General features: G+C 39.3%; 1 protein-coding gene across 1 annotated transcript; it reads right to left on the bottom strand.

Annotated features, from left to right (window-relative positions):
* Positions 1 to 4,048: 4,048 nt before the first annotated feature.
* Positions 4,049 to 18,408, bottom strand: alp3 (alkaline phosphatase 3). Its single transcript, XM_053506716.1, has 11 exons — positions 18,285 to 18,408; positions 17,866 to 17,982; positions 16,880 to 16,995; positions 16,597 to 16,771; positions 9,947 to 10,119; positions 9,677 to 9,817; positions 7,102 to 7,171; positions 6,833 to 6,967; positions 5,055 to 5,246; positions 4,817 to 4,933; positions 4,049 to 4,359 (listed from the first exon to the last, which is right to left on the bottom strand). The coding sequence occupies exons 1-11, from the start codon at positions 18,346 to 18,348 to the stop codon at positions 4,142 to 4,144; spliced, it is 1,518 nt and encodes a 505-aa protein (XP_053362691.1). The 5' UTR covers positions 18,349 to 18,408; the 3' UTR covers positions 4,049 to 4,141.
* Between the last annotated feature and the right edge of the window lie 4,206 nt (positions 18,409 to 22,614).

Here is a 22,614-nt window from a genome sequence, read left to right as displayed (position 1 = left end):
CATTGTGCAGGGTATTATTATATTAAATTATATTACATTATATTTGATTATATTATACACTACTCTGTGAAGATGCTCTTTGGTTTGTCTTATACAGTTCTTTTACAGAAGAAAATTGTACAAAAGCTTGAGGAGCATGTAAACTCCACACACATAGACCCTGAGGCAGGAATCGAACTCAGAACCTGGAGGTGCAAAGCTACAGTTCTAACAACTACACCACCATGCTGTTTCTGTTACACAGAGCAGGGGCGACTGGTGGCTAAGGTCTGTAGACCTGTGGTAGAGCAGGTCTGACTTTTGGGTCCTTCTTTTATTTTTTGGATTTTTCCCCGATTTTCTTCCTAATTTAGTCGTGTCCAATTCCTCCCCGTCACTAGGGGGCTCCGACATTAAGGCTACTACCACCACTCAGTCGGGAGGGCCGAAGACTATCACGTGTTTCCTCCTAACCACGTGACGCCAGCTGATCGCATCTTTTTCGAATTGCTCGCTCACGCACTGTTGGGGGCGGAGAAACACACTCGGAGGACAGCGCTATCCGCTTTTTCCCGCTTGCATGAGCTCACAGACACCCCTGATTGGCTGTAGAGTCGTGATTAATGTGTGAGCACTAAGTACCTCTCATCCCTCCCCTCTGCGAGAGATCAGCCAATCAGCTCTCTCTAGGCCTCCGGCTGCGAAAGGTTACAGCATCACCCGGGAATCGGGCTCGCGATCTCCAGATAGGACGAGCACTTTACCACTGCGCCACTCGGAGGTCTGTCTTTTGGGTCCTTCTGTTTCCAGTGCATAGAGCAGTCCCGGCTGGTGGCTCTGCTCATTTATCCTATGTAGAGCAGCTCTATCTGATGAGTCCACTCTTTTCCATCCACATGAAGGTCGATTTGGTGTCTCTGCATCATTCTTCAACGTAGAGCTGCTCAATTTTAATCTTTTTACAAAACTATATACAAAGTTAAATAATAAAGTAAAGCATTTAATTATTAATGAATCAACAACATGATCCATAAAGTTAATTCCACATCAATCTTTCATTTCCAGCTTCCCTTTAAATGTGAGACTCAACTTGCAGATTCTTGGTGCGTGTGTATGTGTGTGTGTGTGTGTGCGTGCGTTGTGTAACCATGCGCCTACACACACTCTAAACATAGAGGCGAGCATTGACCCACACTCTCTCTCGCTTCTCCTGAACATCACACGTTGCTCAGACGCTTCAGATCTGACGAGTGGGAGCGGCGGAAAGAAAGCAAGAGAAACCATCAGATGTATAACTGCAAAAATAATAACCGGGGATTCTGGGAAAGGAGGCGGAGTTCATGGGGTCACTGTTGGAAAACACTCAGCAACAACTGGAACATTTTCAGCAAAGGAGATTCTGAATGTTTGATATTATTTTTAGCGTTGAAAAGATAAGCCAGTGATTCAGTGCGGAACTCCTCATCGCAGGCGAGTGACTGTACTCTCACAAGCCACGCCCACTTTCTAACCTTAACCGTAACAAGGTGCCGACATGGCTCCCAATCTTCGTCCTCCTCCTCATCCTCCTCCTCATCATCCTCATCCTCCTGCTGAAATACATCACTACATCCGAGAGTAAATCCTCCCAGTAAACACACCGGCGTCTCTCACTGCCAGCGATCCTGAGTGGTTACTCGCTCGTAACAGAAATACAGCAAGTAATACACAGAGTAAGAAAAGAAAGAGTAGAAAAGGGAAGGATAAAGAAAAAGAAGAGATGAAAAATAAAGAAAGAAATGCAAATGCAAAAGGAGAAAGAAAGAAAAGGAAGAAAAACTAACCAAAAACAACAGAAGAGAATAAGCCAGTCGCTCTTCTTTTCTGTTTTTTTTGTTCTATCTGTTTCTCACTCTCTCTGCATTAGTAAGCTGTATCTTAGCGCCTCCTTCAGGTTAGATGGTAAAACTGCATGTCTTTTCACATAATGTTTAAACTTTACTTTAAATAATAAACATAAAGGAGAAAAAAGTAAGAAAACAAAAGAACATGAATGAGATTGAAGAAAACATGTGGATGTGTTAAAATGTTAAGAAGATCACAACAGTAATAGATAGATTAAAAAATAATAAAAAGGAGCAATAAAAAAATGGAATATGTTCGTGTCAAATCGTTACTTTGTAGTGTTTCTGTAATTTGGTTTATTTTAATTGTTCTTTAGAATACTTTACACCATTTTGGGATCCCATCAGGTCCTGAAGCTTTCTTTGGTTTCAGTTTGTTAATTTTGTTTTAAAGTTCGTGCTCAGTAATCAGAGAGTCTGAAGGCTGTTTATTCTCTATAATAGCCAGTTCCAGCTGTTCAAGCTTCCTGTTGATGTGGGTTTGAATAGGATTCTTCATGTTAATAGAGTATTTGGAAATGTGTTGTCTCTCTCTCTCTCTCTCTCTCTCTCTCTCTTTCTCTCTCTCTCACACACACACACAAACACACACACACACACACACACACACACGCACACATTGACTATATGACTGTAGTTGTGAGGACCACAAGTTCTGATAAGCATCATAACATCAAAGATAAGTTCTGAGATATTTTTGCTTTCGCCAAGAGGTTTATATGGATCTATCTTTACTATTTCTCACACATATAACACACACACACACACACACACACACACATTTTTACATAATATGTTAAAAATAGCTGATCTTTAAACATGGTGCATTATTTATTTATCCTGGGAGGAACACCCTACACCGCCCTGCTTCCCACACACACACACACACACAGACACACACACACACAAACACGCTCCTCTTCCTAATTAACCACAGTGCATCAAATGAAGAGGAAATGACCCACTGGTGTTTTTCAGACCGTTTTTCCATCCACACACTCGGTGAACACGACGACTGCGAGCCATACACGTGTTTAAATTATCACAAATATTGTAGCTAAAGTACACAATTTCGGAGGATTAATAAATAAAAAAAATAGCTTGATTTTGTTTTTTAATCAGATATCATTATTAGTACAACAGTGTTTTAGGATTGCAGTTACATCATTTAAAATAAGGAAACAGTTGCAGGTTTATTCATTAAAGAACTGTATTTTTATTTATTTATTCATTAATATTTTTATTTATTAGAACATTAATATGAATATTGTCTTGAAACAGTTAGTTTCAAGTTTGTCAATTATTATAATTCATATTCATTTTAGTTAATTTGTTACATTTAGGTGTTTTTTTATGTTGTACGTAAATATAGATAAATGTAATTATTCAGCATTTTTTCCTTTAAATTGCTTTTTACTGATGAGCTTAAAATGTAATTTTAATGTAACATTAGTGTTACACAGTACTGTATGTTTATTTTGTTAAACTTTAAAATGTCACTAATGTTAATGTTCTAAAGGATAATAACTATGCTTAAAGAAAACAAATATTAATGATAAAAAAAAATGAATTAAGGTATATTTCCCTCTGAGGTCATGTTGTTGTACTCAATATCAGCACGTGATGTGGGCGTGGTCATGAGGATATTGTCACAAGTATTGAAAATATCACAGCCGTGCTGATATTCAGTACAACAGCACAACCTCAAGTGTGATATCGCTTTTATACAGTACAACAGTTTCACAAACACCATTTATTATCAACAGATTATGGTTGATTTCTTTATTTAACAAGTTATTTTCCTTCCGCTCCTGGCAGAACTAACTAAGATGTTTAAAACTATATAACGTTATCAGATGTGTATTCTTATTGAAAGTGCTTCATGAAGTTTCTAAAAACTTAATGTAAGTGTGAGTTTATGCTTTAAAAAAAATTATCATTAGAAAGTTACAAAAATGTAAATAACAGTTGGCATAGAATTAGCATCATGTTTTAATTTCTTACTGGAAAATTTAAATTACACTTCATAAAAAAGTTTTTCATTTATCCCACACCTTTATGTAAACATCTACAACACTACAGTAGATTAAATATATTTGAATCTTAATATGCTTATTAGAGATGAGGTCTCATCATCTCGTTATTTTAAATTTTGATTAAAATAACAGAAGAAATACTTGGGGATAAAATAAAGAATGTTTACTGATTTGAAGAAAAATAGAGACTTAACAAACTGTGATTAATAAATCAGAAAAATGAATTAAACTGGTTATGTTGAATCAGGGCGTGGCATGGGCGGGGCTGCGGGCAGTGTAGCAGTGGTTCTGATTGGCTCCCACGCAGGCTGCGTAAGCCATGGCGTGAGCGATGTAGCTCTGCTCATTAACCCCCTGAAACAGATGAGCCATAGGGCCTCGAGCCAACACGGCCACGTCCTCGCCACCGTGAGTCTCCGTGTCGAGAGGAACCGCCGCGTACTGCACGTAGTCCTTACTCTCTGAGGGACAGACAGAGGCACAGACGGTTCCAAGGTCTGAATGCATTTTGCTTAAAAACGTTACTTAAAGGAATGCACTTATACAAGGAGGAGCTTTAAGGTCAAACTAGCTTAACTGTTTAACTAACGTGATTCACATCAGCACATCCTCAGGTGTTTTATTCCTCTGCCACCACAGCAATTTAACTCCAATTACACATCTTTATCTATTAAATAACAACATCATACCTTTTATCTGTTTGTTGTTACATTTAATGTCTGTCTACATTAAATTAGTGATAGCAGCTGTAAATCCTCGTCCACTTTCTACAAGGTGCGTTCAAGTCAAACTGGGACAGAAATTTCTGCTGAATGAAGGCGTTAAAGCGATTGACTACAAGCACAGTACGGTGATGAGATTTGTAAACGTTTGTAAACTTTTGAAATAAGTGCCTATTGAAGTGTATGTAGCCCTCACTTGTGTCCACTTTCCGGATGTCCGGCCGCTTGTTGTTGATGATTTTGTGTCCAGGACCGTTTCCGTACATCAGAGTGGTATAGGGGAGCATGTCCGTCCCAAAGACAGGAGATTTACCTTAGATTTGCAGAAACACACACACACACACACACGTATTAACACACAGAATGTTTGATTTTTCCATCATCTTCAGCCAGATATTCACAAAAGAACATCTAAACTTTGCACCCACACTTACCCAGGATGCTGTTGCCCCTGAAGGGGTACCCGTTAAATGAGAGCGAGTGGGAGTGGTCAGCAGTGACGATGCTCAGCGTCTCTTCCTCATTGGTCAGCTCTAGTGCCCGGGCGACGGCGTTGTCAAGTGCGACGGTTTCATGCAGTGCCATAGAGACACGACTGGCATGGTGTCCCTGATCGATGCGTCCACCTGCAGCCACGACACACTGATCACTGATCCGCCTCGCTCCAGCGAGCGTGTTAATACGGAACAAAACACTCAGTGCCACGCTGTTAGAGGGAAATAATCAATGATGAAGTGGTGTGATGAAGCAGAGTCACTGATCTCATCCTGAAGGTGAGTATTTCCCTCTAACAGCACGTCTATAAGAGTTTTATTCCTCTTACACCACCACAGCAGCTTACCAGTGATTACAGTCATTTATTTCCTTTGACACTTTATTTGTTTATAGTCATGTGTAAAAAAAAACATCTTAGTTCTGTTTTTACTTACATTAAAGCAGTTATAAACACTCGCTTCCTCATAATCTGTAAAAGACTTATGTAATACTTTTTATTTAATCATATATATTTTTAAGTATATAGTTTTTATTTTTTATAACGATTATAACAAATCACTACTGCAATATGTAAAAGGTATGATGATGTATAGATTTATATATATATACTGTATTTTGTGAGCCAAACTGTAGTCTTATGTTTATTGTAAATATTGAGAATTCTAAGCAAGTAATAAATAAATAAATAAATAAGTCATTAAGTAAGTAAATAAATAAACACTTTATCTGTTTATAGTCATGTTTAATGTTCAAGAAACAGCTTAGTTCCTGTTCTCACTTATGTTATAGCAGCTATAAGTCAGTAAATAAGTAAATAAATAAATAGCTTTAGCTTTAGTCAGAGTTTGTAACTGTTTTTAGATTTTAAAGAAAAAAAGGAATTTAAAATATTGTGATACATGCACTAGTTTATCATGATATTGATATTATAGCGTCCGAAGAAAATGCAACAGAAAATAAAACTTTATAGATGTGTACGGAACAAATTATGCATGTAATTACCAGGACTTGCATGTATAATTTATTCTCTACACATTTCAAAAATTTTATTTTAGTCTGATTTAAGTTTATAAATTAACTTTAAGATATCTCCAGTATGTCTCCTGCAACACACAGTTATCACCCAGATGAGGATGGGTTCCCTGTTGAGTCTGGTTCCTCTCAAGGTTCCTTCCTATTACCATCTCAGGGAGTTTTTCCCTCAGGGACGATCTGATCATTCTGATTCACACACGTTTCCCACAAACTTCCATAATTTTTGATTCTGTAAAGCGGTTTTTCGACAGTGACTATTCTTAAAAGCGCTCTACAAATAAAATGAATTTAATTTAATTTAATTTAATAGAATTTTTTGTAGTTGTTTGATTTTATTCCCTTTTTAGCGATATGTAGATAAAGATCTGCTCACACTGTACATTTAACTTCAGGAGTGTAAACGTTCTAGCACTGCTCTTCATTAGGGACCCTAGTGTAGTGTTTACTGTTTCACATTTTTACACAAAATCTTAGAAAAAAGTAAAGTAAAAATTCTAAACCCCAAGTACTGAGCGTCCAGCGTATGCAGGAAAAAAAAAAGATTAAAATCTAATTTATGTCACACTAGGGTAGATTTCCCTTTTAATGTTTCCTGATTTAAAACTGCCAGACCGCTGGAGAGAATGTTACTTGTTAATTTATCAATGGATCGTGTTGATCGGTTCGTCTGATTGACGTTTACCCTCCACCAGGAGAAAGAATCCTCTGGGGTTCTTCTGTAGGATGCGGATGGCTTTCTCAGTCGTCTCCGTGATGCAGGGATCCATGAGCGGGTCTCTCTCCACCTCGAACCTCAGATCACTGGGCTCAAACAGGGCTAAGGAGGAACAGGAAATATAAGGTTACAGTAAAAATACTCTCCTGTTGTCACAGTTTTGAAGTCACTTCTGACCAATCAGAATCCTCCATACTCTTTATTATTTTAATAATTAATAATAACATTACACTCACCCATCAGGTAGTCGGTGGTCTCGGGATCCACGGCATCAAACTCTGTCTTATTCCAGACGTAGCGAGCCACCTGCAGACACGCGGACAGAGAAGCTGGTTTAGCTACAAGGCTAATGCAGCGATTATGCTAATGGTTTGGCATGTCCACTTAGTGCTACATTTACAGCAAGACTTTTATAAAATATCAGCGTAAGTCTATATTTCAAATAATCTAGTGTCCAAGCTCCGCCTATAATATTTAGGCCACACCTCTACCTCTGTCTCTCTCTGTCTCTTATTCTCTCTGTTTCTCTCTTTATCAGTTATGTCGTGCGGTATGGAGAGCCGCAAGACGAGATTGTTTTAAAAATGATAAGAGCCCTGACGCAGGGCTTTAGGGGGTCAACGAAATAGGAGTTTGTGAAAGTGCTTATGACAGGAACGGGAAAACCTTCCCATTTGAAGATGGCATGAGATTATTGATTAAGGACTTTAAAAGGAAACAAAAGAAAACTGATAACACAAAATAACCAGAGCTCCGCCATCTACGCGGGAACAGACGGGGCTCTAGAAACTGAAACAAAAACCTAGATCCCCTCGGGGCGTTCACTGTTACCGAGGACTTATGAGATAGATGTTTTTTACTACAGTGCTTTGCACTATTAACTTGACCATCCTTCCAAAATTTAATTTCCTATTCCAAAATCTACCATGTTACTTAGATACAAAGTTTTTCAAGAGGATTAATTCTTCAATTTCAAGGTATATTTGGAATTATAAGGAACCCAGACTTCAATTTTCAGTTTTGATGAAACCAAAGGAGTTTGGTGGGGTTTCGTTACCCAATTTCCAATTGTACTTTTAAGCTGCTTAAATTAAGCACATAGATTTGATTCACGCTGGGTTGGGATTAAATCTACAAGATTCAAATCAATTCAATTTACTTTTATTTGTATAGTGCTTTTAGCAATTGTCATTGCCGCAAAGCAGCTTTACACAATCAAAATAATTATTTAAGTTTATATGAAATTTGAATTCTCCCTGAGATGGTAATAGGAAGAAACCTTGAGAGGAACCAGACTCAACAGGGAACCCATCCTCATCTGGGTGAAACAGAAAGCAGTAAATGATCTGCATTTATACAGTGTGTAGGGTGGGAGGCAGTTCAGCTATAATAGCTGATGTTAATTGATGTTAATATGGAGTCCAGGTAGTTATTGAAGACCCAGGTAGACTTGTAAGAAGTTCCAGTCCTGAACTATCGAACTGTCAAGTCCCCAGAGAAACAGTTGCCAACACCAGTCAAGGCCAGAACCATCTTCTAGGTAGAGAGAATCATTCCCAGACACCAGACGCATCCCAGAGAGACACACGGGGCATCCATGTGACGAGATCTTCAACCAGAAGCGGGGCACCAGGATGGGTCAGACAGGTCCGGAGGGCAGAGGGAGTGTGGATGCTTTCCCAGAATGTTACATTCCCTCCTATTTATTTATAATGTACAAAAAATCCAAAAACTGAAGGGCTCTGTCTCCATGAGCAGAGGTGAAGCTTTGCACCTATACCAGGAGGTGCGACAGGCTAGGCGCTTGGAGCGGCTTTTGTTGGGTGGAGAAGATGTTCCCTGCCTGGAGCTGCCGGAACTTCTGGCCTGATACTCATGAAGGCAGTTATCCACCCGGATGGCTAGCATATAAAACTCTGGCTAGCTCATCCCTCAGCTGCTCAGAGAGCCTTTATGTATACGCAGCCATAAGGGCTGCGTCATTCCACCCTGGGTACGAAACTCGACTGTGTAGTTAGCTACAGATCGCCCCTCTTGAAGAATGGAAAGGAGAGGCGACACTACACTGCTCGCCGTATGCGGATGGTGAAAAGTAGCCCTAAGTGCACTTAGGTTGGCATGCTCAGAGAGAAGGTGCTGCCACACTGCAGTGGCCCACTTTAGTGCTCGGCCTGTGAGCGGAGACACCATAAATGCAACCTTCGCTCGTTCCAATGGAAATTTGGATGATTGCAGCTCGAATACTAGTGAGCACTGTAGGATAACGGCATTGTACCGCTCTGGCTCACCCGCATACGGCTGTGGAGGGGGTAGTCGAGTTTCGAGCCACCAGATGGGGTAATTGAGTCACTGATCCGGGGGCACGAGTTGACTCCAGAATTGACTCGCCAGATGTAAACCCGGAAGTGGCGCGCGCCTCGAGCTGTGAGATCCGCGTCGTTACATTATCTATCTAACTATTTTCTCACTTTGTCTTTCTCCTTAGCTTTCTAGCTTATCTATTTCTGTCTCTCCATTTTAACTTTTCTTTATCATTTCTTTCTTTTTTTCTTTCCTTCTATTTATTTGCACATATCTTAATCTCTTTTTCACCTCTTCTCTCTTTCCCATTCTGTATCTTTTTTAACTTTAGATTTCTCTCTCCTACTTTCATCATCCTTATTTCACATCCTCTCTCTCTCTTCTTCTGTTTATTTTTCACTCCTGTCTCTATCCACTCAGACTTTGTTTATCATTGTCTCTCTATCCTTCTCCGGTCTCTCTTTACCATTCTCTCTCTCTCTCTCTCTCACTCTCTCGCTCTCTCTCTACCTTTCCCTTCTTCATGTTGATCCACTCGTCTATGAGGTTGCGGTTGTCTTCTCTCACGCCGGCTGAGGACGGGTCCGTGGGATACTCAGGGTCTGGCGTACCTTTAGGAGTCATATACTTACGGCCACCGCCAATAATCACCTACACACACATACAAACACACACACGCACATATATACAAACATACATTTTCATTTAACACAAAAATTCACATAAGTACTATGTATGACACATATCCAAGAATACACACACACACACACACACACACACATCAATGTCGGTGTTGGAGAGGAGCTGGGAGGCGATGTCGGTGCAGCCGTCTCTTTTGGCCATGGCGGGCATGTCAGCGTCGCTGTACCACTTCCTGCTGGCACTGTGGGCATATGCAGCCGCCGGAGTGGCGTGTTGTACACGTGTTGTTGTTACTATGCCGATTGACTTCCCTAAACACACCACACATGCACACACACATACACACACACAAGTTACAGTGAGGTCAGCAGGTCAGGAGTGTGTATAAATGATAATTTTATTCAGGATGAGCTTCCACTTCAAATATAATTAACATAATAACTAAACAGAACTGTGTGTTTATCTATGGTTGATTAAATATTTCTGTTTGTCTATCAGGAACAAAAGCACACAGACTGACGTAGAGACAGTCAGACAGACGGAAGATGGAAGTGCAGTGAGGACTTTCTCAATAACAAAATCATAAATATTAAGGCAAAAAGTTCAAACCAAACAATGTAAGTGATACAGATTATAAACTAACCACACCACATCAGAACCTAGAACACTTTACTCCACTTACAGTGAATGAGCTACGTTCACTCATCTCTTCTGCAAAATCGTCAACTTGTATGTTTCTATACCTACATTTTCTTAAACGGATAGTTCCAGCAATAACAGAACCCCTGTTGAAAATAATTAACTCTTCACTCAGCAGTGGGTATGTTCCTAAATCCTTTAAATTAGCAATTATTAAACTGCTAATTAAGAAACCCGACCTGGACCCCATTAAGCTGTCCAATTACAGGCTGATATCAAACCCTTTATTTCTAAGATTCTGGAAAAGATAGTAGCGGAGCAGCTATGTTCATATCTACATAGGAATGGCATAAACGAACTGTATCAGTCAGGATTTAGGCCTCATCACTGTACAGAGACAGCACTCGTTAAAGTAATAAATGACCTCCTATCGGCCTCTAATCAGGGTTGCATCACTACACTTGTGTTACTCGACCTCAGTGCAGATTTTGACCCCATCGATCATAGTATTCTCCTTCACAGATTAGAAAATGTAGTAGGAATTAAGGGAACAGCCCTCTTCTGGCTCAGATCCTATTTGACTGATCGTTATCAGTTTCTAGATTTGAATGGGGATCATTCTGCATGTTCCCAAGTGGAGTTTGGTGTTCCACAGGGTTCAGTTTTGGGCCCTTTTAGGCCCTTCTTTTTTCTCTTTACATGCTTCCTCTGGGAAACATAATTCATAAGCATTGTATTAGCTTTCATTGGTATGCTGATGACGCACAGTTATACGTCTCAGCAAAACCAGATAAGAAAAATCAGCTTACATGAGAGACATAAGAGGTTGGATGTTAATTAACTTCCTTCTGCTTAATCCTGATAAGACAGAAGTTCTAGTCATAGGACCAAAAGCAGCAAGAAGCAAGCTTTCTGATCACACTGTTACTTTAAATGGCCTTTTTGTTCTATCAAGAACAACAGTAAAAGACCTCGGTGTGATTATAGATTCCAGCCTTTCATTTGAAGCTCATGTAGATAATATTACCAGGATAGCATTCTTTCACCTTAGAAATATTGCCAAGATAAGAAATATATTGTCACTAAACGATGCAGAAAAACTAGTTTATGCTTTTATCACCTCTAGGTTAAACTTTTGTAACGCCTTACTTTATCTAAACTTTTAGTTTATCTATGTGTGATTAAATATTTCTGTTTGTCTTTCAGGAACAAAAGCACACAGACTGACGTAGAGACAGTCAGACAGACGGAACTGTCTGGTTGTTCAGCTATGTGCATAAATAAGCTTCAGCTAGTCCAGAATGCAGCAGCGAGAGTCCTCACTAGAACCAGAAGATACGAGCACATCACCCCTATCTTATCTTTACTGCATTGGCTTCCTGTTAAATTTCGCATCGATTTTAAAATACTACTCTTGACGTATAAAGCATTAAATGGTCTCGCGCCACAGTATCTGAGTGAACTGCTAGTGTCTTACGAACCGCCACGCCTACTTCGATCAAAGGATGCAGGCTGCTTGTCAGTACCACGTATTATAAAAAAATACAGCTGGGGGCAGAGCTTTTTCTTACAAAGCCCCAAAGTTATGGAATAGTCTTCCAAATAGTGTTCGGGACTCAGACACAGTCTCAGTGTTTAAGTCCAGGCTAAAAACCTATTTATTTAGCCAAGCATTTTTATAAAAAGATTTGCCTTAGGTAAAGGAGCAGATCTGGGGGACTCATGGACGTAGAGTATTATGGTGAACTGGTATGTTTAGATGTTGTCCTCCCCACTCTCATTGATCACTCATGTTTGATCACCAGATCAAACCGTAGCGGTTCGTAAAACACTAGCAGTTCACTCAGATACTGCGGCGCGAGACCATTTAATGCTTTATACGTCAAGAGTAGTATTTTAAAATCGATGCGACAGAAGTTCTAGTCATAGGACCAAAAGCAGCGAAAAGCAAGCTTTCTTGATCACTCAGGTTTGATCACCAGATTTAACTGTTATCTCTGCTCTGTCCACTTCTCTATTTTCTTCTTCTCTCTCTCTCTCCCCCTCTCTTTTTTCCTCTACCTGTCTCTCTCTCTCTCTCTCTCTCTTACTACACATGTTGCTCCTGAGCTGCCAGAGATCCAGACCCCCTCTGCCCCCTGGACCTGTCCGACTCGTCCTGGTGTCCCTCTTCTGGTTGGGGATTTGGTCACATGGACGCCCCGTGTGGTCTGTCTGGGATGCGTGTGGTGACTGGGGACAGTTCCACTTTACCATGAAGACGGTCCTGTCCTCGGCTGATACAGACAGCTGTTTTCTGAGGACTCGTGACTGCAGTCGCTCGATAGTTCTACCTGAGCCTCCAATAACAAACTGGACTCTATATTAACTTAAATACGTCTCCTGTTATACTAAACTTCCAGCCTCCTAACACACAGTATGAGTGCAGATCAATCCCTGCTATCCATTATCACCCAGATGAGGATGGGTTCCCTGTTGAGTCTGGTTCCTCTCAAGGTTTCTTCCTATTACCATCTCAGGGAGTTTTTCCTTGCCACTGTCGCCATCGTCTTGGGCTTGTTCATCAGGGACAATCTTAACATTTTGATTCATACTCATTCACATTTCATACAAACTTTAATTATTCTTTTGCTTGTGTAAAGCTGCTTTGCGACAATGACAACTGTTAAAAGCACTATACAAATAAAATTTAATTGAATTGAAGTGCAGTAAGATAGATAAATAGCGGCAGACGGACAGAGAGACAGAGTGGGACGGTGAGACATTAATACAACAAGTAGACAGACAGACAGATAGACAGACAGACAGGCAGATAGATAGATAGATAGATAGATAGATAGATAGATAGATAGATAGATAGATAGACAGCCAGAATAAGGGAAACCGACAATGAGACTTAGACATACCTCACTCTATAAAAAGATGGATAGTAAGACAGACTGGGAGACAGATGGATGGATTGACAAAGAAAGAGACCGACAGATGGAGAACAAGTCTGGAAAGAGGGGGACATACAGATGGAGAGACAGACAATTAGTCGAGCAAACAGATAGAAGAGAGTTTGAGTTGGCGTCAAACTAAATTACTAGTATTTCAAATAGCATGGAAGGAGAGCATCCTGAACTATAGAAAAGCTCTTAGTGTAGCTAGATCAACATATCTTTCCACTCTTATAGAAAATAACAAAAGTAATCCTAGATTCTTATTTAATGCTGTAGCCAAATTAACCAGAAATAAGACCACTGCAGAAATCTCCACAACAACATCATGCAATAGTGAGGACTTCATGAACTTTTTAAATAATAAAATTGTAAATATTAGGCATAAAATTGAGGTTTTGAAACCGAACAATGTAATTGATGCAGATGTTAATCTAGCCATGTCTGATCAGAACCTAGAATACTTTACTCCCCTTGAAGAGAATGAACTAATTTCACTCATCTCTTCTTCAAATTCATCAACCTGTATATTAGATCCTGTACCGACACATTTTCTTAAACAGATAGTACCAGCAATAATAGAACCCCTGTTGAGAATAATTAATTCTTCACTCAGCATTGGATATGTTCCAAAATCTTTTAAATTAGCAGTTATCAAACCAATAATTAAGAAACCTGACCTCGACCCCTGTCAGCTGTCCAGTTACAGACCAATATCAAACCTCCCCTTTATCTTTAAGATTCTGGAAAAGATAGTAGCGGAGCAGCTATGCTCATATATACATAGAAATGGCATACATGAACTGTATCAGTCAGGATTTAGGCCTCATCACAGTACAGAGACAGCGCTCGTTAAAGTAGTAAATGACATTCTATTGGCCTCTGATCAGGGTTGTGTAACTATGCTTGTACTACTTGACCTCAGTGCAGCTTTTGACACCGTTGATCACGCTATTCTTCTTCACAGATTAGAAAATGTAGTGGGAATTAAGGGTACAGCCCTCTCCTGGCTCAGATCCTATCTGACCCATCGTTATCAGTATGTAGACTTAAATGGTGATTATTCTGCATGTTCTCTAGTGGAGTTTGGCGTTCCGCAGGGTTCAGTTTTAGGTCCACTGCTTTTTTCCCTTTACATGCTTCCTCTGGGCAACATAATCCGTAAGCATGGTATTAGTTTTCATTGTTATGCTGACGATACTCAGTTATATGTCTCAGCAAAACCTGATGAGAAAAAACAGCTTACTAAAATTGAGCAATGTGTGCAGGACATAAGAAATTGGATGCTAATTAACTTCCTTCTGCTAAATCCGGATAAGACAGAAGTTCTAGTCATAGGACCGCATACAGCTAGGAGTAAAATTTTAGATCACACCGTAACTTTAGATGGCCTTTCTGTTCCATCAAATGCAACAGTGAAAGACCTTGGTGTGATTATTGATTCCAGCCTTTCATTTGAAGCACATGTAGATAATATTACCAGGATAGCATTCTTTCACCTCAGAAATATTGCCAGAATAAGAAATTTATTGTCGCTAAACGACGCAGAAAAACTAGTTCATGCTTTTATCACCTCTAGGTTGGACTATTGTAATGCCTTACTGTCTGGTTGTTCAGCTAGATGCATAAATAAGCTTCAGCTAGTCCAGAATGCAGCAGCGAGAGTCCTCACCAGAACCAGAAGATATGAGCACATCACCCCTATCTTATCTTCACTCCATTGGCTCCCTGTGAAATTTCGCATTGATTTTAAAATACTACTCTTGACATATAAAGCATTAAATGGTCTCGCGCCGCAGTACCTGAGCGAACTGCTAGTGTCTTACAATCCGCCACGCCTACTTCGATCAAAGGATGCAGGCTGCTTGTCGGTACCGCGTATTATGAAAAATACAGCTGGGGGCAGAGCTTTTTCTTACAAAGCCCCAAAGTTATGGAATAGTCTTCCAAATAGTGTTCGGGACTCAGACACAGTCTCAGTGTTTAAGTCCAGGCTAAAAACCTATTTATTTAGCCAAGCATTTTTATAAATAGATTTGCCATAGGTAAAGGAGCAGATCTGGGGGACTCATGGACGTAGAGTATTATGGTGAACTGGTATGTTTGGATGCTGTCTTCCTCACTCTCATTGATCACTCAGGTTTGCTGACGGTGAGGTGATTGTTTGCTTTACATGTCAGGAAGCCCTCAAGTTTGTGTTTCCTTCTGGCTCTCCCTTTTAGTTATGATGTCATAGTTAGTCCTGCCGGAGTCTCTGCTTGCACTCTACAGTTAATATACATTCACATTATACATTGTGTGACTGTGACCATACCTAACTGCCATCTCTCCTCTTCTTCTTCTCTTTCCCCCCCTTTTTCTTTTTCCTCTCTCCTCCTGTCTCCCCCTTTCAATCTTTCTCTCTCTCTCTGTCGAGCTACACATGTCGTTCCTGAGCTGCCAGTGATCCAGACTCCCTCTGCCCTCCGGACCTGTCTGACCCATCCTGGTGCCCCGCTTCTGGCTGAAGATCTCGTCACATGGATGCCCCGTGTGTCTCTCTGGGATGCGTCTGGTGTCTGGGAATGATTCTCTCTACCTAGAAAATGGTTCTGGCCTTGACTGGTGTTGGCAGCTGTTTCTCTGGGGACTTGACAGTTCGATAGTTCAGGACTGGAACTTCTTACAAGTCTACCTGGGTCTTCAATAACCACCTGGACTCCATATTAACATCAATTAACATCAGCTATTATAGCTGAACTGCCTCCCACCCTACACACTGTATAAATGCAGATCATTTACTGCTTTCTGTTTCACCCAGATGAGGATGGGTTCCCTGTTGAGTCTGGTTCCTCTCAAGGTTTCTTCCTATTACCATCTCAGGGAGTTTTTCCTTGCCACTGTCGCCCTCGGCTTGCTCACCAGGGACAAACTGACCATTTTGATTCATACAAATTCACATTTCATACAAACTTAAATAATTCTTTTGACTGTGTAAAGCTGCTTTGCGGCAATGAAAATTGCTAAAAGCGCTATACAAATAAAATTGAATTGAATTGAATTGAATTGAAGAGAGAGCGAGACAGATATACAGTATAAAGAGAACGCAAGAGAAAGACAGAGAGACAGACAGATGGATAAATAGACAGACTGAGGCAGACAGACAGAAGGAGAGAAGGAGAGAAGATCAGTGAGTGAGAAAGACAGACAGACAGACAGACAGGCGTGTACCTGCATCTTTTGCCCATTTGAGGATGGACGTGACCTCATTTCCTGTCTGTGAGCGACACACACCGTTCCGCGCAGCAGCACTCAAACCCACAACGTTCAGATTCGTCTTCACACCGCAGAGATACGCTGTCCCTGTGGAGCTGCTGTCCGGGATCTGAAAGTCTACTGTATACACCTGCACACACACACATATACTGTATGTACAGTAGTTGTGCATGGAAATATATGTGTGTGCGTGTGTGCGTGTGTGCGTGTGTGTGTGTGTGTGTGTGTGTGTGTATACCTTAGAGAGACCGACGTAAGGGAACGTGTCCATGTTCATCACCGTCTCCTCTCCTGGACGTCCCTCCAGTTGGCCTTTCAGTATTCGCGCAGCTGTGATTGTGGTAACGCCCATTCCTGCACACACACACACACACACACACACACACACACACACACACACACATTTGTGTAAGATGTGACATTAGACATTATGATTAGTAAATTTATTGTTACTTCTGTACCCAGAACAAAAACTTTCTGCCTTTTAACTTGTTTCAATATTTACATGTTTAAAGGATGAAGGTTCGAGCTGAGGAGGCTGTGGTGCGAGCAGTCAGGTACAGTGGAAGTTTATTAGCTTAATTCATTCCGAAAGTGTGCTTGTATATCACAACACTCGTATATCAAAGTGAATTTCCGCATAAGAAATAACGGAAACTTAGATGAATTGTTCCATAACCCAAAAATATTCATCTAAAAATAATTAATACAAAATATAAAGTTAAAATTAAAACACATTAACCTGCATTTTACCTTTGAAATCCCAACAGAGCAGTGTTTCGTGTACACGTTAGCGTGTACGTGTGTGAATGTGTGAAGCTGAAGTAAAATGACAGGAGAGGAGAAGAGAGAGGGTTACTGTGTAGGACAACTTTCACACACACGCGTGCACGCACACACACACACACACACACATGGTCACAATATTAAGGTTAAACAGTATACACACGCGCACCGATGTTGACTATACAAGTGACACACGCACATTGAGACTGAGCATGGGCGACGATTGGCTCAGTTGTGATCATGTGACACAGCAGACAAAGTGCATGCGTTACATGTGTTACTCACAATCCAAGGTTTTACTGTAATGTACGAATGAGGACTTTTGTTTCTTTCCGATAAAACCACAAATAATTATTGTATACAGAGACGAAAATTTACATAAATGAAAATATAATATCAAAAACCTTGATTTTAAGACATGTTTGGATTGAATGTTACCGTCTCCGAGGAACAGAACGATGTTTTTGGCAACATTAGTGTTGAGTTTTCTCCTGAGAGCCGAGTTTAGTGTCGCCCGAGCCTGAGTTCTCCAAAACTCCGGGTTCTCCTCGTCCACTGCAAAAAAAATAAAAAAATAAAAAATAAATATATATATATATATATATATATATATATATATATATATATATATATATTTTATTTTTTTTTTTTTTAATTTAATGCATTTTTCTATTTATTCTATTTAAGTTGTTGGAAGAGAAATCTTACAGGTAAATGCTGTTTTTAACATTTCAGGATTAATTTAGATAAACGGATGTGTTTTAGTGTAATGTAGTTTTCAAAATGAAAATGTATATACATATAAATTATTAGCTACAGAGAATTTAATTGAAAAGTGAATTATAAATGTTAGTTACGCTGTATAGATTTCCCCGAGGCGGTCAGAAGAAGGCACAGGACACACAGCAGAAACCGAATCATGATGATCAGCAGCGAGCCTGAGCAGAGCGCCCGCTACACAAACATCTGGCTCTCAGGTAATGTGACTCGGCTAATCGCGCTCTTAATAAATGACCCTGATGTTAGTGGGAAAAAAATAACATCTTTATTGCTGGGCAAAGTTCCACTCGCATGGGGAAGGGTCATGAGCCAAGAGGGAGAATGTAGTTTATATGCGAGTCAAATTAATAGTAACAATACAAAAAATAAACTTTAATGTATAGCATGTAAAAAAAAATGCTAATTAAAATAATAATAATAATAATAATAATAATAATAATAAGAAAAAATAATATTTACAGTGTTATAAACTCAACACACATTAATAAAATAAAATTATATTTTTACATTGATTGGTTAAAAACGTGTAAAGTCAGAATCTTGCAAAGCTGTTGAGAAATATAAAACTGAAAATATCAATTAATCAGAATAAATAAAAAGTACATCTGTATCAAAATAAAGAGCAAACTGAACTATTAATATTTATAAATTTATAATTACTCCAGTTATTGTTCACGGCCACATGTCTTATCATTTATATATTATATTTATGAAGAGTAATCCTCATTAATAATTAGTGAGTGGATTATGGCCTGCTGTATCACACCCGAGTCAGGAGAAGGGCAGATTGCGGGTTCAGAGATCAAAGAGAATTTTATTGTTTGATAAAGGGTGAGGCACTACAAAGGATTATTATTATTATTATTATTATTATTATTATTATTGTTATTATTATATTGTTATTATTATATTGTTATTATTATAAATCAAAATTTCACAATTTATCTTTGCTGGGGGGTTTTCTGATTTTTGTTTAAATATCTTTTTTTTGTATCGTGAAAGTGGTGTTGGTGAATGTCATAAATCTGTGATTTTCAAGGCTCAGGTGTTGCATTTGCCGAATGTTCACGTAAATGACTGCAGTGTGCTCCAAGCCACCTTCTTCAAAACGTTTGCACCATTTAAACGGGGAGGGGCGGGAGAATTTAGGAAGCGTGAATACATTTAGGCATTTGGCAGGCGCTCTTATCCAGAGCTACTTACATTTTTATGTCATTACACATCTGAGCAGTTGAGGGTTAAGGGCCGCGCTCAAGGGCCCAACAGTGGCAACCTGGTGGTTGTGGGGTTTGAACCTGGGATCTTCTGAACCGTAGTCCAATGCCTTAACCACTGAGCTACCCCTGGCCCGGAATACAGGTGGTGCAGCTGGGGTCTGGACCAGATCCAGAAATCAAAGTCAAGGTGACAACTTTATAGATTATCAGCTGATGTTCTGATTATCACACATGATTGTGTCTGCTACACTATGTTCTTTCTCATATCTTTCAAAAGTAGAATTTTAACACTAAGTTACACACCTGTGATGAATTAGACCATGTGTGAAGTTTCATCACCATCTAGTGGTTTTGTCTTGTATACACACACACACACACACACACACACACTATGTATCAAACATAAACACGTACAGGAATTTTACAGAAAGCGAAAGCACAGCACTGTGTCAAGCAGAAACATGCAAAATACACACAGTTTATTACACACACACACACACAGACACACACACACACACACACACACACACTTGTTCAGAAATAGATTTATGGTCAGATATTTAATAGAGTGAATTCATTATTTTTTGACCTCTGGTATCAAGATTTCTTTAAAACCATACAGAAAGTAAAGACTGACAATAGCGGTTAGCATGACCATGGGTGTGTGAATGTTGTGTGTCCTTGTGTTGAGTTGTATATCACGAACACTCTCTGCGTTCTGATTCACAGATCATTGAGCAGAGAAGCTTGTTGTGTAAATATCAATTTCCAAAGCACTGAACTCAGAGACTTCTACTGCTCTTTTAACTTCTACTTCTCCTGCTGTCTTTTAATTTTAACTACTGTCTTTGAACTTCTAGTTCTATTGCGGTCTTTTAACTTTAACCTCTCTTTTAACTTCTAGTTCTTCTTCCACTTCTACTGCTGTCTTTCAACTTTTAACCTACTGCTGTCTTTTATCTTCTACTTGTATTGCTGCATTGTAGCTTATATTTCTACTTCAACTTCTAATTCAACTTCAAATTTTTTTTAACGTTTAACTTTTAACTTCAACATCTACTGCTTGATTGTATTAATTATATAGAAATACAAATATTAATAATTTAAAATAATTTATTATTATTTTACCATAATTAATATTTGACATTTCAGAAATTAGAAGATCTCATGGAGTCACGTGAGACATAAGTTTAGTTAGTTTAGTTTAGTTTAGTTTTAAGAAGGTTAAGTTAGACCGAGTCTTCGATGAAGTTTATCCATTTGTAGAAAAGATGCTAAATGATTATAAACATGTGATTGGCTTGTGGGAATAAATGATGGTCATTCATTCTGAGATGTTTGTAAAGAGAACAAAGTAAAATCTACAAACAAATATACTAACTTAATACTCGTGTATAATTATATTAGTTTATATAATTAAATAAAATATATTGATATATCAGTATAATGATGTTAAAGTATAATTACTAAACTCTGAATTTGAATTTCAAAGGCTTGACCTCAAAGAGATGTCAAACTCTAGCCCCGCCCCTCTCACCCCTGCTCTCACGTGCAGTTCTGTTTCCATAAGTTACTGTTTTATTAAATAGTCTGATGAAACAAACTGTTTCCTGAATAACATTTACACATTTCCTAATAAGAGACTTTCTGAACATTGCAGTGTTAAAGCTGATTGGTGTGTAAATTCTCAGTACTGTGTATAGTTTACGGAGTCTTAAGATTTCTGCATGACTGAACCCAACACTGTGTACAATGCAAATCCATCATTCTGTAACACTGTAGAAGATAATAAATGCCTGCATGTGTTGTTTCTACATGATTTAACAACTAATATTTTGTTGGAACACATGACCACATGACCTTTTTCCATCGCTCCCAAGTCCAGGCTTTATGCTCCCTAAAAAATCTGAAGCCCTTTATTTGATGAGTCTCACTAACAAGGGGTTTTCTTATGGACACACAGCTGTTTACTCCCAATCTCATCACGTGTCTGTGTGTGTGTGTGTGTGTGTGTGTATATGCTCTTACTTTTACTATTAAACATAGTTTTGGTTTGTATTGTCCATCCTTCTTTTACCATGCAACTTCACCGTATGTTAAAGTGATCAAAAATCACATTAATTTGAAGTTGAAGCTTCAGCTCTGTCCTTACATGGTTTAATTCTGTCTTGGACAGATCTTAACCCAATTCCAGTCATTTCAACTTGATCTCCTTAGTTGTTGTCTTTGCTCGATGCAGGACAATAATTTGACTTTTCTGAAACACAGGGTTCAATGAAAACTGAATGTTTTTTAGTAGTTGTTCCTCATCTCCGGTGTCTTTTATATTTCTTGCAGAAATATGGAGAAAACCTGAGCTATATGACTTTACACACAGTCTACAAGTCAGATACTTTTCTGCGATTTATCTAAATTTTCCACATGATATATGAAAAATATTCTCTTTCTCTCTGTCTCAGTCTGTCTGTCTCACTACACCTGTCTCTCCTGAGCTGCCAGTGATCCAGACCCCCTCTGTCCTCTGGACCTGTCTAACTCGTCCTGGTGTCCCTCTTCTGGTTGGAGATCTGGTCTCATGGACGCCCCGTGTGGTCTGTCTGGGATGCGTGTGGTGACTGGGGACGGTTCCCATGAAGACGGTCCTGTCCTCGGCTGATGCAGACAGCTGTTCTCTGAGGACTCGTGACTGCAGTCACTCGATAGTTCAGGACTGGAGTTTCCTACAGTCTACCTGAGCCACAAATAACCAACTGGACTCCATATGAACTTCTTCACATCTCCTGTGATACTGAACCTCCAGCCTCCTAACACACAGTATGAGTGCAGATCAATCCCTGCTACACTATATGGACAAACGTATTAGGACAAACCTGCAGTGACATTACACATTAACTTTAATATGGAGTCAGTCCTCCTTTTGCAGCTCCTTCATCCTTCTTCCACACCGAACTCATCAAAACCATCTATATAGTCTTTGCTTTGTGCACCGTGACACAGTTCTGTTGGAATAGAAAAGGCCTTCAACAAACTGTGGACACTAAGTTTAGTGAAGCATAGCATTGTCCAAGATGGCTTGATGTCTTCGAGATGTATTCAAGATGTATGCTGAAGCATTAACATTGCTCTTCACTGGGGATAAGGGGTCAGGTTGCTCGAAACAATCAACTTGATTTAAACAACTGAATTCAAT

Source organism: Clarias gariepinus, chromosome 11 (assembly GCF_024256425.1).
Source record: "Clarias gariepinus isolate MV-2021 ecotype Netherlands chromosome 11, CGAR_prim_01v2, whole genome shotgun sequence".
NCBI lineage: Eukaryota > Metazoa > Chordata > Actinopteri > Siluriformes > Clariidae > Clarias > Clarias gariepinus.
This window is presented reverse-complemented; position numbering and strand designations above follow the sequence as displayed.

Coding starts and splice junctions, on each gene's coding strand:
- alp3 (XM_053506716.1), bottom strand. CDS start 18,348: ATGATTCGGTTTCTGCTGTGTGTCCTGTGCCTTCTTCTGACCGCCTCG. Junction 17,983..18,284: donor CTCGGGGAAATCTATACAGC/GTAACTAACATT, acceptor TTTTTTTTGCAG/TGGACGAGGAGAACCCGGAG. Junction 16,772..16,879: donor CTTACGTCGGTCTCTCTAAG/GTATACACACAC, acceptor GTGTGTGTGCAG/GTGTATACAGTAGACTTTCA.